The sequence below is a fragment of the Macaca nemestrina genome, chromosome 2 (genome assembly GCF_043159975.1).
Source record: "Macaca nemestrina isolate mMacNem1 chromosome 2, mMacNem.hap1, whole genome shotgun sequence".
NCBI classification, from domain to species: Eukaryota; Metazoa; Chordata; class Mammalia; order Primates; family Cercopithecidae; genus Macaca; species Macaca nemestrina.
In genome coordinates, this window is record NC_092126.1 from 34,383,285 (window position 1) to 34,402,456 (window position 19,172).

At 38.4% G+C, this 19,172-nt stretch overlaps 1 protein-coding gene and 1 long non-coding RNA gene across 5 annotated transcripts in view; one reads left to right on the forward strand and one right to left on the reverse strand.

Annotated features, from left to right (window-relative positions):
• LOC105490381 (copine 4) overlaps positions 1 to 19,172 on the reverse strand; it is a 505,490-nt gene that overhangs the window by 150,983 nt on the left and 335,335 nt on the right. For all 4 annotated transcript variants that reach the window (XM_071090915.1, XM_011755904.3, XM_071090916.1 and 1 more), the window contains exons 4-6: positions 18,102 to 18,173; positions 15,047 to 15,121; positions 4,467 to 4,550 (exon numbers count right to left, since the gene is read on the reverse strand). In XM_071090915.1, coding sequence (XP_070947016.1) covers positions 4,467 to 4,550; positions 15,047 to 15,121; positions 18,102 to 18,173 — 231 coding nt within the window. The remainder of the gene's footprint in view (positions 1 to 4,466; positions 4,551 to 15,046; positions 15,122 to 18,101; positions 18,174 to 19,172) is intronic.
• LOC105490380 (uncharacterized) overlaps positions 1 to 19,172 on the forward strand; it is a 64,148-nt gene that overhangs the window by 22,594 nt on the left and 22,382 nt on the right. The window contains exons 2-3 of the long non-coding RNA XR_011619688.1: positions 1,857 to 1,924; positions 13,008 to 13,131. This is a non-coding gene — a long non-coding RNA (uncharacterized lncRNA). The remainder of the gene's footprint in view (positions 1 to 1,856; positions 1,925 to 13,007; positions 13,132 to 19,172) is intronic.

Sequence of the window (19,172 nt, forward strand, 5' to 3'; positions counted from 1 at the left end):
TTCAGCACTTTAAATATGTTACACCACTCTCCCCTGGTCTTTAAGGTTTCTACTGAGAATTCTGCTGTCAGATGTATTACAGCTGTATTGTACATAATTTGTTTTTCTTTTCTCATATTCCTTTTAGGATATTTTCTTTAGACCTTTGGGGGTTTGATTATTAACTGTCTTGAAGTCATCTTATTTTGGTTATATCTATTTGGTCTTCTATAACCTTGTACTTGAATGTTGATATCTTTCTCTAAGTTTGGTAAGTTCTCTCTTATCCCTTTGAATAAACTTTCTACCCTTATCTCTTTTTCTCCTTATTCTTTATGGCCAATAACTCTTAGATTTGCCCTTTTGAGGCTATTTTATTGATCGTGTAGGCATGCTTCATTTTAAAAAATTCTTTTTTCTCTTATCTCTTCTGATTGTGTATTTTCAAATAGCCTATCTTCAAGCTCACTAATTCTTTCTTCTGCTTGATCAATTCTGCTGTTAAGAGACTCTGATGCCTTATATAGTATGCCATTTGCATTTTTCAACTCCAGAATTTCTGCTTGATTTCTTACAATTATTTCAATCTCTTTCTTAAATTTATTGGACAGGCTTCTGAATTCCTTCTCTGTGTTATCTTAAATTTCATCAAGTTTCCTCAAAATAACTATTTTGAATTCTCTATCTGAAAGGTCACATAACTCTTTTGTTCTAGGATTGGTCTCTGGTGCCTTATTTACTTTGTTTTTCGAGGGCATGTTTTTGTGGATGGTCTTGATGCTTGTAGATGTTCACCAGTATATCTGGATATTGAAGATTTTTATATTTATTGTAGTCTTTGCAGTCTGGCCTTGTTCATACTCCTCCTTCTTGGGAAGGCTTTCCAGGTATTCAAAGGGATTTGGGTGTCATGGTCTCTTTTTGTCACTGTGACTGTATCTGCATTAGGGGGCATCCCAAGCTCAGTGATGCTGGGCTTTTTCAGACTTGTAGAGGTACAGTGGTGGTCTTGGATAAGATCTGGAAGAATTCCCTGGATTACCAGGTGGAAACCTTTCTCCTCTTCCTTTACTTTCTCCCAAACAAATGGAGTCTCTCTGTAATGAGCTGCCTGGAGTTGAAGGTGAGGTGACACTAGCACCCTTGTGGCTGCCATCACTGGACTGCACTGGGTCAGATGTGAAGCCAGCATAGTACTGACTCTCACCCAAGGCCTGGGGTAACCACTGCTTGGCTACCACGTATGTTCACACAAGGCTGTAGTACTCTACAATCAGATGGCAAAGTCAGCCAGGCTGTGTCCTTCCCTTCAGGATAGTGAGTTCTTCCCAGTCCCAGGCAGGTCCAGAAATGCCATATGGGAGCCAGGGCTTGGAGTTGGAAACCTTAGGACTCCACCTCGTGCTCTATTCTACTGTGTTTGAGCTAGTACCCAAGCCATAAGACAAAATTTTCCCACTTTTTCCTCCCCTTTCCACAAGCAGAGGAGCCTCTTCGTTGGCCACCACCAAGCTGGGACCACAGCAAGTACTGCCTGCCTACCGCCAACATTCACTCAAGGCCCAAGTATTCATTAGTCAGCTTGTGGTGAATGCTGCCAGTCCTAGGACTCTCTCTTCAGGGAAGTGGACTCCTCTCTTACCCAAAGCAGGTCCAGAAATGCTATCCAAGAGCCAAAGCCTTTAATCGGGGACCCCCAAGAGCCCAACTGCTGCTCTACCTCACTGTGGCTGAGCCGGTACCTAAGTTGCAAAACGAAGTCCCCTTTCTTTGTCACTGTCCTTTGCTCAAGCAGAAAGAATCTCCCCCAATAGCCACCATAGCTGGGAATGCACTGCATCACATCTAAACCACCATGTCTCTGTGTTTCATCCAAGGCCCATGACGAGTACAGCCCGGCTACAATTGCTGATGATTCGGGACCCAAGAGATTTTTAGTCAGAAGGTAATGAATCCTGCTTCCCTTCAAGGCAGTAGGCTTCCTTTTGGCCCGGGGTTTGTCTAGAAATGTTAGCTGGGAGCTAGGGCCTGGAATGGGGACCTCAGGACTCTGCATGGTGCCCTATTCTATTGTGGCTGAGATGGTATCCAAGTTGCAAGACAAAGTTCTATTTACACTTTCCTCTCCTCTCCTCGAGTGGGAGGAAGGAGTGTCTCCTGGAGCTGTGTGCTGCACTGCCTAGGGTGTGGGGCACACATTCCTTGGTGATGCATGCACCTGAGGGGTGGTGCAGGTATTCCCTTGGTGACTTTGGCTGGTGTCTCACTAGGTTGCATGCCCCCTAAGCCCACTGGCTATGAGTCCAGCAGAGCACCAGTACTTGCCCAGAAATTGCAGTATTTTTGGCTTAGACTGCCTTTCAAGTTTATTTAGGACCCCAGAGCCCTTCAGCTTGCAGTGGCAAGGCCTGCCAGAACTCAGGTTTCCACTCCTGGGATGAGTGATCCCCTCTGGCTAGGACTGGTTTAAATTCTTCCTCTATGGGCACAGGATGAGTTATGCCCAGTATTGCTTTCTGCTGTGATGGGGCAGCACTAAGTTCCAGTGCAAGCTCCCATAATCACTGCACTCTCTTCCCCAAGCACACAGTTGCTCTATCTGCACCATGCAGCCACTGCCAAGGGGATGAGGGAGGAGTGGTATCAGCAATTCAAGACTGTCTTTCTTATCCTCTTCAGTGTCTCTTTCAATGATATGATGTTAAAACCAAGTACTGTGGTCATTCACCTGATGTTTGGTTCTTATGAAGTTGCTTTGTGTGTGTGTGTGTGTGGAGAGTTGTTTAATTTGGTCTTCCTATGGGAAGGATGATTACAGGATGATTAGTGGAGGCTTCTATTTGGCCATCTTGCTCCACTTCCCTCAAAAGAAGTTTGTTTCACCTAAGGAAACTTAATGGGTGAAAGACCTCTTTTGGTGGTGGTGATGAGATATCACTCAGGGCAACTGTACTAGCTGTACCTCAACTTATTCTTCAGGGATTAAGTTCCAAAGAATTACATTGTTCTATAGCATGCAACAGACATACTATTTATATTTAACAGCATTTATATGTTTATTTTTTTATTAAACACATTTTATTAGATATCAACTTTGTATCAGATGATATCCACAACTAGCCCATCCAAGACTATTTAATTTTTGTCTACCATAACAATGACATGAAACATTCCCTTAACAACACCTGCAACTCTGTCACTTCAGGAAACTGGATTTCCAAAGCGATGTTGTGGGGACATAGCAACCACACCATCACCTTATGAAAGTCGTGGGGGTTTCTTCTTTTTTTACCCTGCAACTGCTATGCAAGCATAACTGGGTCTTCTCTCAGCTCCAAGTCATTCAGCACAAGTATATCACTTCCTTCTTATCAATGTACTTCACTCCTACAAAATCCCTCTTGAACTGGCTTACAAGTAAAATAAAATGAAAAATGGAGATCGTGGTTAGTTGTTGAATGTGTGTGTGGTAGTGGGTAGTAGGGCGTAGGGCAGTAAGAGATAAAGTTGGAGCCACTTGGAGAAAGAAGAGGAAGAGTAAGAAGGAGATACAGCTAGACTAAGTGACTGCTAGGAAAGGTCAGGTGTTCATGTGGTAGGACTGACATCAGTCCAATGTATGTACTTTCCCTGGGGAGGAAGATTGACTTCCCAAATTACCGTGAAGCTCAGCGTCAACCTCAATTGAAACCTCAGCACCACCCTTTGCTACCTGGTAGATCTGGGTAAGTGACTTAACCTCCTTAAAGTTCAGTTTCTTCAACTGTAAAATGGGGGTTGTCATCATCATCATCATCATCATCATCATGTATAAGGAATTTTTGTGAGAAATAAAATTATGCATGTAAAGAACAGTCTAATTCTTGGCACCTAGACATCCAAATAACCTCATTAAATGTTAGCTAGTATTTATACTTCTATTATGAATAAGTTGCTAATTGTCTGTTTTGAAAGTTAACAATAGAAATTGGGGTTAGAGAGGTTCTTTTGACAACTAAATTAAAGATTAAAAGTGAAAAAAAAAAGCTGAAAATGGCAGAATCTTCTTGAGGACATTGAAGATTTCAGGTCTGAGTGTATATCTATAGGCATTAAGAAATAAAAGGAGGCCAGGTGCGGTGGCTCATGCCTGTAATCCCAGCACTTTGGGAGGCTGAGGCGGGTGGATCACGAGGTCAGGAGTTCAAGACCAGCCTGGCCAAGATGCTGAAACCCTGTCTCTACTAAAAACACAAAAATTAGCTGGGCATGGTGGCAGGTACCTGTAACCCCAGCTACTCAGGAGGCTGAAGCAGAGAATTGTTTGAAGCGGGGAGGCGGAGGTTGCAGTGAGCTGAGATTGCACCACTACACTCTAGCCTGGGTGACACAGTGAGACTCCATCTCAAAAAAAAAAAAAAAAAAAAGTAATAAAAGGAGTTTCTCAAAACAGGTCAATTTATCATCTTAGGAGATAAGATGGCATAGCTGAAGATGACTCTTCTTACCTCAGTTCGGTGCACCAGCTGCTGAGTTGCATCATCATTCATACGAAAAATTTCCAGAAATGGGTCAGATTTACTGAAGAAATCCTAAAATAGATAAACATCAATGAGTTGTTGTTTTTCCTCCTGCATGTGATCTAGTCCTGATCAATCAGGAATATTTAATCAATATTAGTAGGAAAACCCTCTTGATTTTCTATTGTTTATATGTGGAAGGGAGGCCATGCTTGTCCTCTCTTCCTGCTCAATTCTACCCAAACTCTCTTCTCTTTACCTGTGATGATGTGCCTCACCCTTTCTTCCTTTGTTCCTCATCCCCGTGATCCACCCTTGGCTAGAATTAATTGCATCCAAAAACTAAGTTCTTTGTAAAGTCAGTACTGGATTAGTTGAAATTCAAGGTATTCTTCAAACATCAATTCAAATTCCAGTTCTTTGAAAATCACTGTACCTGTTGTCTTAAACAGGTTCATTATAGTTATTTTAATGCCTATGTAATGACTACAATGTCTGGATCACCTATAGGTCTGTTTTTATTGTCTCTTTCTTGGTTCCACCTCTTGGTATGCTTGTTAATTTTTTATTAAATAGTAGACAACGTGTAATGAAGATTATGAAGGTTTTTACATGAGTCTTTAGCTTCTAGCAAGTGATTATAATGGGAGAAGTCTCCTGAATCCAATTAGGATTAAGCTATTTAGAGGCTGAGTTTCTTCAAATGTCTTTAAGGCCCCAATCTATTTCTGATTCCCTTTACTCCTTGGGTATAGTCCTTAAAGGACCCTAACTAAAAACCTGTGTTCACGAGGGGTGTTCTTCCTTGACAAGTCTTCAATGCCAATTTTTATTTGTGAGAGCCTCAAATGCTCCGTTTATTTTCATAATTTCTTAGCTCTAGGTTTTTGTTCAGTTTCTCTCTATGCTGCTTTTGCTAATTAGTGAATGCCTTGAGATGATAAGCCACTCAGACTGTTGGACTACTTCTCTTCTCTGATGCATCTATGTGTCTTTATCCCTTGCTCTCTCAATAGCCCTGAACTTCAGTTTTTCTCCCCAGTCCCATGAGACCACCAAAAGCTCTACTCAGTTTCTGTTTCTTAGTAGCTATTTTTTTAAACTAGGCTTCCCAGCCTTTCTATCCACACTATTTTAGGAATCAGCCTTGAGGAATTCCCTTGAGTGGAAAATCTGCACAGAATGTCTTAAGCACCTCCCTGGGTTTCTCTTCTGTCCAGTTTCTTGGCCCCTCAAATCTACACTGCCTCAGGACTCTCAAATACATGTCTCTTGTGTCTTTTCTAGTGTTTATATTTGTTTTTAGTGAGAGAATGATGTAAAATAAATAAATGCTTCATTGTTGGAAATGGAACATATCTCTATCTCTTTTAAAAACTTGATTTTTACCCCCAGTAGATTATAAATTCTCAAAGAGGAGAAGCTTTATTTTCCTTCATATTTCTACTATTTCCCCAGCATTTTCCATAGTGTCTAGATTTTAGTAGTATATACTGCTTATTGAATGAATGAATAAATATATAAATAAGTGAATGGATACCTGGTATAGAATAGGAGGCTGTCTGAGCAAAAACCTTATTCCTCACCATCACACTTTTATTATGATTTCACCAGGTAATTTTTTTCCAGAAATCTAGACTTTAGCAAAGTAGAATTAAATCCATATTTGCCTTAAAAGTCATTTATTATTCCTAAAAGTTGAGCAAGCCAGAGTCAAACTCATTATTTTCCTTCATTTGGTCTCTACTTCTAAATTTTTCCTTACTATCAATGTCTTTACCAGTCATCCTAGTCTTCAGCTCAGCAAAACATTTGTAGGACATATACTGATCACAGAGTTTTGTGCTTGATGTTGAGATATAAGGACAGATAGAACCTGATCTCTGTCTTCCAAAGTACCATCTAGGTTGCTGGTAAGAAAAGTATACAAATAAATATAACCCACAGCTAGGTATAAATGAGTAAATGAGCGAATGAATTAATGAATGAAGGTACAAGGAGTATTGAGGGAAGGGAGGGAAGTTGATGAATTTTTAACAGACATAGAGGAGGATACCCCAAGTAATTTAATGAGACTATAGCCTAAGGAAGCATAGGGGAGGAATTGGAGACAATTCTGGCAAAGTTGGCCCCATGAAGTGAAGGGCCTTATATGCTCATGTGAAGTCTTTGTACTGGCCTGGAGAGGCAGCGGGAATTATTGAAGGATTTTGAGTGGAAAAGTAATATAGTTGGCTCTGCAGTGAAGAATGTCAGTCTAGAAACTTTGTAGGATATCTTAGAAAGAGGAGATGAGAAGTGTAAATAAGTATCTTCCCCTGTGTTTTCCTTCCCATGCAGCCAGGAACCAAACACCATGCTCCACAACACCCAGAGTCTGGAACATCCCCTACTACTCTATTTCTGAAGGTATCAGATTGCCACAGCCTTCATCTTGTCAAAATGGTGGTTTTTGTCATAATCTTGCCCTTCAAACATTGCCTCTCCCCCGAAATGGCCCATTTCTCTCTCAGACGCACTTCTAGCTGATTCCCACCTCTATGCATTTACTTAAGACGTTTGTCCTTAGGCTGGTTTCTGTTTCTACATGCATCTTAAAAAATCAAAACCTCCCTCTCTTCTCCCTCTCCCTATGGATGTGGGCTACAGTAGCTTGTTCCTATGTGCCCCTGGGCTCCTCTTGTAGCTTCATGCTTTGCCTCTTTAAATAGATCGTTGGTCCCTCGGGGGATGTTTTTATGATTCATACTTTAAAACTGCTAACCACAATGTAAGAACTTTCTTATTTTTCCCTCTTTACTGTTAATTTAAAACTTTTGTTACCATCACTTTTATTTAAAAATGAAAAATATAGAAAACAGATGACAAAAATAAAAAGAAGGAAAAAAGAACCCATAATTGAACCCATAATTCCATAACCATCAATAGAATTTTGGCAAGTCTGTTTCTAGACTCTTCATAGACTTTTCTTTCTTTCTTTTAAAAAAATTTGCAAGCATGATCTATATACAACTTAGTGCCCTATTTCTTTTGCTTGTTGTATGTTTATTTTACATGTTATATATTACAATGCTTTTTCTATTGTATTTCACATTCTTTTTAAATACCATGAATGAATTAGGCATGAAGTTATTGTCAGGAGGGCATACTAAAAAGTCAATGAAAGAAAGGTCAGGTACGGCCTCTGTCTTCAGGTAGCTGAAAATCTATATGCAGCATACGGGCTTTAGCACTGCTTTCAAATCTCAACTCTACCACATATAATCTGAATAACTGTGGACAAAATATTTAATTTCTCCAAGGCTTAGTTTGCCATTCATAATGGAAGGAGTATCACCCTTTGCCTGATAGTGACGTAGGAGAATTAGAGGAGCTGGTGCATGGCAAGTGTTGAGTCCAGTGCCTGGTACATGGTGAGGACTGAAAAAATGTTAGCTGCAAAAATCCCCAACAAAATAGTAGCAACCCAAATCCAGTGGCACAACAAAATTTAAGCCATTACAATCAAGTATGCTTTATTCCTGGGAAGCAAGGTTGGTTCAACATACACATATCAAAAACCATATGATCATTTCAATAGATGTAGAAAAAAGGTTTTGAGAAAATCCAAATCCCTTCATGATAAAAACCCTCAACAAACTAGGCAGCGAAGGAACATACCTGAAAATAATAAGAGCCATCTATGACAAACCCACAGCCAACATCATACTGAATGGGCAAAAGCTGGAAGCATTCTGCTTAAGAGCAGAAACAAGACAAACATGTCGACTCTCACCATTCCTGTTCAATATAGTACTAAAAGTCCTCACCAGAGCACTCGGGCATGAGAAAGAAATAAAAGACATCCAAATAGAAAAAGAAGCCAAACTGTCTGTCTTTGTTGATGATATAATTCTATATCTAGAAAACCGTAAAGACTATGGCGAAAGACTCCTAGAACTGATATTCAGCAAAGTTTCAGAATACAAAGTCAATGTGCAAAAATCAGTAGCATTTCTATGCAAAGTGAGAGCTCCATCAAGAACACAATCCCATTTATAATAGCTGGAAAAAATGAAATGCCTACGAATACATCTAACCAAAGAGGTAAAAGATCTCTACAAGGAGAACTACAAAACACTGGTGAAAGAAATCATAGATGACACAAACAAATGGAAAAACATTCCATGCTTATGAATCAGAAGAATCAATATTGTTAAAATGGCCATACTGCCAAAAGCAATCTATAGATTCAATGCTACTTTTATCAAACTATAAACATAGTTTTTCACAGAATTAGAAAAAGCTATTGTAAAATTCATATAGAACAAGAAAAAGCCTGAATCACCAAAGTATTCCTAAGCAAAAAGAACAGCCAGAGGCATCACATTACCCAACTTCAAACTATACTATAAGGCTACAATAACCAAAGAAGCATGGTACTGGGACAAAAACAGACACATAAGACCAGTGGAACAGGATAATCCAGAAAAAAAGCCACAAACCTACAGCCATCTCTTCTTTGACAAAGTTGACAAAAATAAGAAATGAAGAAAGGACTCCCTATTCAATAAATAATGCTGGGATAACTGGCTAGCAATATGCAGAAGAATGAAACTGGACCCTTACATTTCACCATATACAAAAATTAATTCAAGATTGAATAAAGCTTTAAACGTAAGACCTCAAATTATATAAATCCTAGAAGAGAACATATGAAATATCATTCTGGATGTTGGCCTTGGCAAAGAATTTATGTAAGTCCTCAAAAGCAACAAAAACAAATTGCAACAAAAAATATTGACAAGTGGGACCTAATTAAACTAAAGAGCCTCTGCACAGTTAGAAAAAAAGCTATTAACAGAGTAACAAGTGGTCAATAGAGTGGGAGAAAATATTATCAAACTATTCCTCTGGCAAAGATCTAATATTCAGAATCTATAAGGAACTTAAACAATTCAATAATCAAAAATAAACAAATAAAGAACCCTGTTAAAAATTGGGCAAAGGACATGAACAGACACTTCTCAAAAGACAACCTGCAAGTGGTCAACATACATATGAAAAAATGCCCATTGTCACTGATTGTGAGAGAAATGCCAATCAAAACCACAATGAGATACCATCTCACACCAGTCAGAATACCTATTACTAAAACTTTAAAAAATAACAGATATTGGTGAGGCTATGGGGAAAAGGAAACACTTATATACTGTTTGTGGGAACGTAAATTAGTTCAGTCACTGTGGAAAGCAGTTTGGAGATTTCTTAAAGAACTTAAAACAGAACTACCATTCAACTCAGCCATCCTATTACTGGTATATACCCAAAGGAAAAGAAATCATTTTGCCAAGAAGACACATGCACTTGTATGTTCATCAAAGCACTATTCATAATAGCAAAGGCATATAATCAATCTAGGTGCCAATCAACAGTGAATTGAATAAAGAAAATTTGGCACTTATATACCATAGAATACTACACAGCCATAAAACAAAATAATGTTTTCTGTAACACACTGGATGCAGCTGAAGGCCATTATCCTAAGGGAATTAGCACAGCAACAGAAAATCAAATACCACATGTTCTCACTTCTGAGAGCTAAACATTGGGTACACATGGACATAAAGATGGGAACAGTGGACAATGGTGACTACTGGAGCAGTGAGAGAGGGAAGGGAGCAAGGGCTGAAAAACTACCTATTGAGTCCTATGCTTACTACCTGGGTAATGAGAACAATTATACTCCAAACCTCAGTGTCATGCAATATACTCATGTAACAAACCTGCACCTGTAGCCCCTGAATCTGAAATGAAAGTTGAAATATTAAAAAAAGTTGGCTGCTATGATGATTATCAATAGAAGAAAAAAATTCATGAAGGCATTTTGTAAAAAACTATACAAATATCAGAGATGATTACTATTAAGAAGGCATCTGATTCATGGAAATGAAATAATTCATACGCTCCTCAAAATCTCAAGTGTACATTCAGAAATTCACAGCTTCAAAACAACAATTCTGGGTCTAATTGTGTGGTCACTTTAACTTGGAATTTTCAGCTTTTTAAACTTGATTATTAGCACTAAGATGGCCATTGGGACAGTTCAGTTCAATAAAGATGAATGAATTGATTGTTTTACTGAAGTTGTGCTGTGGTAAAATTCTTTAATAACACAGAGACCATATTATTCTGCTTTTTTAGTTCAATATAAAAGAAATTTAGCTAAGTGACAGGGTGATAGGCAATTAGGAATCAGTGCATATCCATGACAGTGATCTTGAAAATGAAATATTGGACCTAGAATAAATTATCTGAAAGATGCAGGCATATCCAGGCTGTATAGCTTACTAATTTTGTGACTCTGGGAAATGTCTGATCTGAGTATGCTTTATCTGTAAAATGGAAATAAAGATACTAACTTTTGGGAATATGCTTATGAGTTTTGGAGATAATGTAAGTTAGACACCTGATACTTGGTGCACAATAGATGCTCAATAATTATAATTTTCTATCATTAATGCAGAACAGATTACAGTTTCAAGCAGGCATACTTAAACATAGTAAAATCACATCACAGCAGGTAGAGATTTTACATTGTTTTAGAGTGGGGGTCAGCAAACTATGGCACATGAGCCAAATCCAGCTTTGTTTTTGTGAATAAAGTTTTATTGGAACACTGCCACACTCATTCATTTTTGTATTGTCTATGGTTGTTTTCATGCTTCAAAGGCAGAGTTGAGTAGTGGGGACAGAGATCATGCGTCCTGCAAAACCTAAAATATTTATCATCTAGCCCTTTATTAAAAAGTCTGCCAACCTCTACTTTAGAGACAGATTTGTTTACTTATATTGCACCCCATCAAACTAGCGTCATGGGAACACGGAAAATGCAGTCTATAATGATTACTACCACATATGTGGAGACCACCAGGGTAGGAATTAGTTCCAATGCACCAATATGAGTACTTTCTCGAGAACGGGAAGAGAACGAATCCTTTGTCAGCTGGAATGTTCTAAGGTGATTATTACATTTCTGCCTCTACTTACTTGTTAGATTAATTGCCAACTAGTTGCTAATGTAACAAATGTGCTTTATGAGTAAGAAAGTCCCTTTCTCTACTAAGTGAATTGCATTAACATTAGATAAATAAGTTATTTATCAGAAACCTAAGCTATTTTATGTACTCGCTCTCATTGAAGAGTGAGGAGGTGATTGCTAGTCTGTTGAAAACAAGTTAAAAATGGCTATTTCTGTCAAAAAGAATGGTGCATTTCTCTGTCACTGTGGTTTGCAAAAGTACTTAGTGCTTTTCCATATACCCTATAACAGGGGTTCTCAAACTTCTGGTCTTAAGACCCCTTTACATTCTTAAAAATTATTGGGGATCCCAAAGAGCTTTTGTTTTGTTGTATGTATTAATATTTGCCATATTATAAAGCTGTTAAATTGTTAAAATATTTGTTACATTGTTTAAAAAATAAGAAAATAAACCTACTACATCATAACAAAAATAGTATTTTAATGGAAATAATTATTATAATTATGTTTTCCAAACTTAAAAAATAGTGAGAATGGTATTAGTTTACCTTTTTGCAAACCAATTTAATGATTAGCTTCATAGAATGCAGCAGAATCCTCATATTTATGCTGTTGTGATATTAGGCATCATGTAGCCTCTGGAAAACCCCACTTTACATGTATGAGAGAATGAGAGTGAATAAATAAAATTATGTCTTAGCATTATTATGAAAATGGCATTGACTTCATGGGTTCCCCTGCAAAGGTATTGGGACCATGCATCTTACTTGGAGGACTGCTGCCTGACCTCCCCTCTTACCTCCCCTCTTCCTGGCTTCCTACTTCCCTGAAACACATGAAAACATTTCCAAGTCTTCCATATTCTGAGACCAAACACCTATTATTCATTAACTCTCTGCTCCAAAAGACTTAGATTTTGTCAGGCAATCTGATTGAGTCCCTCTGTTGCACTGATTTTTGTGTGTGTGTGCCTATGTGGCTTTCAGTAAGTCATATCACATCTCTGAACCTCAGATTTTTCACCTATAAAATAAGGCAGTTGGATTAGACAGTGGCTTTCTACCTAAAGTATGTGGACTCCTGGGGGCTACCAGGGTTACTGCCAAGAGACTGGAGATCCAACCACTGTCTGAATTGGATATAGCATATTTTTCCTATATATTCATACTTCAGTTTTTAAATGTATGTAGAAACTAGTTACTTTCATGATATTCATTAACACAATAAAAAATTAGGAGCATTATTTATTTTATAGTGACTTTTAGTCATACAATAAGTTTAACTAGATACAGTAAGTTTTAACTGCTAACATGTAGGTAGTTATAAAATTGTTTAACGCTAAAAGCTAGAAAAGGGTCCTCCTTGAGAGCATCTGGGAACTATTTTTCCAGCTGTGACATGAAATAATTGTATTATTTTAGTCTATTTCTATCATAAAAATTTTGTGATAGATTGCATTTTGTAAACATGACCACCGCAAGTTCACAGTCCACATGCTTTTTCTACAGTATGATTTTGCCACTGCCCTAACACGATGTGGAGTCCTAGAATCTGGACTGGCCTCATGACTCGCTTGCAACCAAAAGAATGCAGCAGAAGTGAATGACGCATGACTTCCAAGGTCAGGAAGGGGTAAGAAAAGGCTATGGAGTGTCTCCCTTATTCTCTTGAGATGCTCTTTCTGGAAGAAGCCAGATACTCTAAAGGAAGTGTGACTACTCCAGGACCACCATGTGGGCACTCTGGTAGACTGTTCGAGCTAAGCCCAGCCATTCAGCCATCTCATGTGCCAGGCACGTGAGTAGAGCTAGTGTAGACCCTCCAGACAAGCTCATCCACCAGCCGAGTACCACTGATTGGCTTGCATCAACATCACAGACAGCAGAACTGCTCAATTGAACCCTGATTGAATTTCTGACCCTCAAAATCATTAGCTATAATGGAATAGTTCTTCATTTAGGTTGCTAGATTTGAGGTGGTTTACCGTGCAGCAGTAGAAAACCAGAGCAGTAGTATTGTGTCTTTGGGTAAATCATCATACCTTGCTGAGCCCTCATTTCCTGAAGAGGTTGTGTGAAATGATCTTTATGGTATCATCTTACTCCTCCATTTTACAACTTTGCCCTCTTTCCATCTGAGACGACCATTTACCTTGAGTCCAAACTGGAGCAAAGGCCTCTGATCTGTTCTCTGAATTACTAAGGATCTGGACAAGATACAGCCACATTATGAAGGAACTAGGGTCTCCAGCACTGGGGCAATGAGGCTCAGCAATGACCAGGGCCCTGGACAATCAGTACGGCCAATGGTGGGAATAGCCATTTAGAGCCATTTTAAGTGCTGCGGGTGGCTCTTTCAGTTCTATGAGCAAGTGTTCATTTGACTAAAGGGAAACTGCTCAAACACTTCAAACCCAACTGGTCCAACAAACCTCCAAACCCCTTTTACTTTAACATAAATCAGACGACAAATTAGAGGCACTCAAGAGCCTACTAAATGTAGAGAAACCATTATAAGCCATTAAGCAGGTAACTTAAAACTGCTATACACTGAGCCAATGGCTTATAATAGCACCAGGGAAGATACTACAAAGTTTTGTGAGTTCTTCTGAAATCTGGGGAGATGATGAAGGAGAAGGAGCATAACAGTTGTGAAAAGGTGAAGTTAAAAGCTTGCTCCCAACTGACATCAATACACACTGCAGTTCCCAGCACCTAGTTCATGCTAATGTTAAAAATGTAACAGTCTGTGATGGTTTCACATAAGCTACTCAAGACACTTTTAAAATCCAAATATAATTAGTTTATAAAGATAAAGTATTTCCTGATGTCCCCAGGTAGAATAAGTTGGCCTTACCAGGACACACTATTATATATCACTTATCACATTCTATTATGGATATAGTATTACTATACCATTTGTTTTTTAGGTGTATGTTTTACTTCAGTGATGAATTCCAGGTTGCAGATGTGAGAGTGGAATGCCTATTTTTGATATATCTTTTTTTCCCACCACCTCATGCATAACAAGCACCCAAAAAAGGTTAGGAAAATGAATGATGAATGAGTGAACAAATTAACAAATAAAAGAGTGAATGAGTGAATGCATAAATGGGCTGAGTATTAATACCCAATAAATAGGAATTGTACAAATGAATAAATGTGATACCACATGAAAAGCTCTTAAACCTGTACTTGGCAAACACAGGTGCTTAATAAATGTCATTTTTCTTCCATTTTGCATCTTCTCCTCTCCCTTAGAACGTCCCTAGAAATGGGGTTAAATCATATTTACCTGTGCACATCTCACCTGTGGCATTTGGAAAGTCTTAGTGTCATAGAATTGTCCTGTTTTAATTATAGTCCCTTCCCCTTCTCATAAATCGCTTCTTAATGTGGGGGAAACCTTACTTTGTAGACCTCTCTGCATTTTTGGATCTGTTTGATAATGTGGGTGGAAAGGGAAAAATAGCTGCAGGGAGAAATCTGATTAAACTGTGTGCTAGCTTTATTACTTCCTTCAATAAGGCTAATGCCAAACACTTTACCTTGTCATCCAATTTCCGTGCATTGAATGCAAGCTCAACGTAGTCGTCATTGCCAGATAATTCTTCAGCAATCACCTAAAGGAAAAAAGCACACATCAGCTGCAGTAGAGGGTGAACTCCTTAGCTCCAGAACCCATGAGCAAATTTAGTTCCTGTTTGGTTCAAAACTCAACAAAGACAAATGTTGGGCAAGGAGTTTTTCCACAACCCTAGTGTCTATAGCACAGCAATTCTAGGCATTCAACGGAACTCCCTGGAATGGACTATGGTGAATAACTAGACACCATTTATGCTGAGCATGAGAACATAAGAGGTGGGACCCAAGCTGGAGGAAGAAATGGAAGAGCAGTTTGGAAGAGTTTCTTTCTTTGAAAGTCACATGGCATTGGATAGTATTTCTATAACTAACTACAATGTCTCCCTTTGGTAAATTATTGAGAAGGATAAACAGCAATATTTCTTTACTGTTTTGAGTGAGACCAACAAGAAATGGTGGAATAAACTAGTTTCCATGTCAAATTTTTCTAATTCTTATTTTTCAGAAGACCGTCCCTGGGTTTTCTGAGATGAAGATGTGTGTATGTGTAAAGATCTAAGCCCTAACACCCAAGTACAGACCATTCCTGACAAAGATTTTTGCATAGGTGAAGAAATTATTGTCCAAAAGGCTTTCTCACAACAGGTCATTTTCCAGTACTTAATAGTTAGTGACTCTCAACAAAGCCTTGGAGCAGAAATTGGTGGAGAAAGTTAGGAGAAAAATAATGACAGCAAAAACAACAAAAATCTAGAAGCCAGTCAAGTTGCAGACAAGTTAAAACCTTTATAAATAATGCTAGGATTTACCATGTATTCTGTGGCCACAGCACATGGATACACTTATCAAATTGCTTATGTCAAGATACTATTAATTCAATTTTACCTCTTTTCTATCTGGGCTCAACAATTCCATTATGAGTTGGGTCCATATGCTCTCAATAGGCACTGGTAGTATTCCAAATATTTTGGAAAGTTTAAGTTATTTACACTTAATCTTAAAGCTAAGATGGCTGCCTTAAGACAGATAGACCCAAAAATGTATGAACAACTGAGAGTAGATAATGTGAGTCCAGGTATATAGAAAAAATTCCAGAACTGGTTGATAACCCAATAACTATCATATTTGTATTTTTCATTTGGTCCTCTTTTGCCCCTTACCACCTTAACGCCTCTTATATTTCATTTGATTACTGACCCTTAAGTATTTTGTGGTCACAGACACCTTTGGAGAACTGATGAAAGTTGTGATTTTCCCCAACTGCATAGACCTAGAAAATTTCATGTACCTTTTCAAGTGTTTTCTAGAAGCTACTAAAGCCAATGTTTTGATCTAAAGACCCAAAGTTGAGGAGTATTTAAATACTTAAAATTAAGAAAAAGATCAAACTTTTCTGGGATGTGTGGAGAAAGAAAATCTCAGGATATCTCAGAGAAAATATGGCAAGATGAGATTTTGTTCTTTTGAGAAAGAACCATAGCAAATTCATACCTGGATCTACTGGGTTTGTGGGCTTTGGGAGTGAACCCATGGGTCCACGGCTTTTCAGAGCACCATCAGTGTCTTCAAAGAACACTTTGATTCAGGATTGAAGATGGCAGTCAAGAAAAAGTTTTAACACGACAGTGTCATTTAAAATATTCAAGTGATAAACTAAGGTAAGTTCTTGTGAGAATGGCCACGACTTTCACTGATAGCTCTTTTGAATTTTTTCCTGTGCTTAAAAAAAAAAAAAAAAAAAAATTCAGGGCTGGGTGTGGTGGCTCATATCTGTAATCCCAGCACTTTGGGAAGCCAAGGCAGGTGGATCACAAGGTCAGGAGTTGGAGATCAGCCTGGCCAACATAGTGAAACCCCATCTCTACTAAAACTACAAAAATTAGCTGGGTGTGGTGGCAGGTGCCTGTAATCCCAGCTATTTGGGAGGCTGAGGCAGGAGAATCATTTGAACCCGGGAGGTGGAGGTTGTAGTGAGCCAAGATTGTGCCATTGCACTCCAGCCTGGGTGACAGGGCGAGACACCATCTCAAAAAAAAAATTGGTTTCTCTCTACTTAAAAAGGAATGTTCAAAAGAACTCAGGAGGTTTGCTTCCTGGCCATTTGCCTCTCTAGCAATTCAGAATTTCCTTGTAGTTTTTTCTACCTTGTTTCTTTTGCTTGTCTTTGTTTGTTTGTTTGTTTGTGTTTTGCTCCATACATCCAAATGGTTGGACCACATTCTCTACCTTTTTCAAGGTCTCTAACAGAAGATGTCAAAGTTTCCAATACCAGGCATTCCATTTGAAAATGTAAGCTCTTATTTAGAAATACGTCTCGCATTACCCGATAGAACATTCTGCAATTATAGAAATGTTTTATAATCTACACTGTCCCATATGGTAGCTGCTAACCACTTGTAACTATTGAGTACTGGATATGTGGCCAGTGTGATTAAGGAACTGAATATTTACTTTAATTTTAAGTAGTTTTTATTAAAATTTAAATAACCACATGTGGCTAGTGGCTACTGAATCACACAGTAAACCTGCAAACTATTATATCAAAGAGGAGTGTTAAATGCTGAGCTCTTTGTTTCTTAGGCAACAAACCAAACCTTGAAGAAAATGCTATCAAAGCAAAATTTGAATTCTCAAAAGAAATGAGAGACAAGGACAGGTAGCTTTGGAGCTTTGATGGTGTGAAAATGCTAAACAATTCCATAATCTCACTGTGCTCAAAAACGACACCTTTCTCCTCCACTAAAATCTATCTTGCAATTGCAGAAGTGCTCACTAGAATTAAATAACCTTACTTTCAAATGCCTTTCCTTATTTATTTTTCCTAGAGTTAGAAGGATCAAAATTGTATTGTCAGAAAACAGAAAGAAAGAAAAATAAGGGAGTGATTTCAATAGTTCAGTAGCTGTGGCGCCAACTCCCAGTGTCAGAAAGTCTGCTTCCCAAGTGTCCGGTTTTGGCTGGCCAGTCCGCCCAGGCTCTCCACTCGGGCAGACAGCTGCTTAGGGAGGGCTTGCTTACCGTGATGGACGATTTCCCTGCTGTGTTCCCATGCTTCAGCAAGGATTTGGATAGCTTTCTCTGGGAAACAATCTGCACAAACGGAAACAAAAGGTAGAGATACTAGTCATTTAACTGCAGATCTATTTAAAAAAATTTTTTTTAAAAAACTCTGCATTCACATTCATGTCAATTTATATTTCAAGGTTTGTCAGTGAGCCTCTCCTAATATAGGTTATTCCCTTTTCTCTTTCTTCTTATGGTTTGTGATATGAGAGAGTTAGTGAGTGAAGAATAATTACAGATAATGCAGTCAATTGGGAGGTGGCTTAATTGTTGATGAAGGATTTACATTAAAATTAGACAACTTTGAACATGTATGTTGAGACAAAGCAGATGAAGTTTCAAAATGATCTCAAATATATCATTAAGCCTCCAGGCAAAGTGGGAGATGGGGTGCAGGGAGGGAAAGGAACTAAAGGGCTAAGTATAACCTCTAGAGTTCTAGTTTTAATATATTCATTAGGAAGCCATAAAGTAAGTCATCAGAAAACTGATGCTCAAACAAGCTAATAGGAGTAATTGGGGTTCTCTTCATGATTCAATGCCAATGCACCTGTGCAATGACAACTAAAATCATCGTCATATTGAAAGCTATTCCTAGCAGAACTTGCTCCATTCTGTTTTTCCTCTTTCTTCCTTTTTTGAAAGAGAAGTTTGACAAGGCATTGAAGCGATGATTGTTTGGCAACCCATGATTCTCAAAGAAGAAAAGGGTGAAAAGAACCAAGTTAAAGCTACACTTATGCTTACAGGGAACAACATCATCCATTGTGGCTGGAAGCTTCTATTTAACATGGTCCACAATGATCCTAGCTTTGTAATATTCATGGTATTGTGTAATATTCTCTCCTCAAGTGTGGGATGGACCCAGTGGACTTGCTTCTAAAAAATAGAATATACAAAAGTGATGGGATATCACTTCTGAGAATAGGTTACAAAATGACCGTGATTTCTTATCTCTTATATCTTATATGAGATGATATCTTATATCTTACCACTATCTCTCATTCTTTCTCTCTCTCAGAGCCT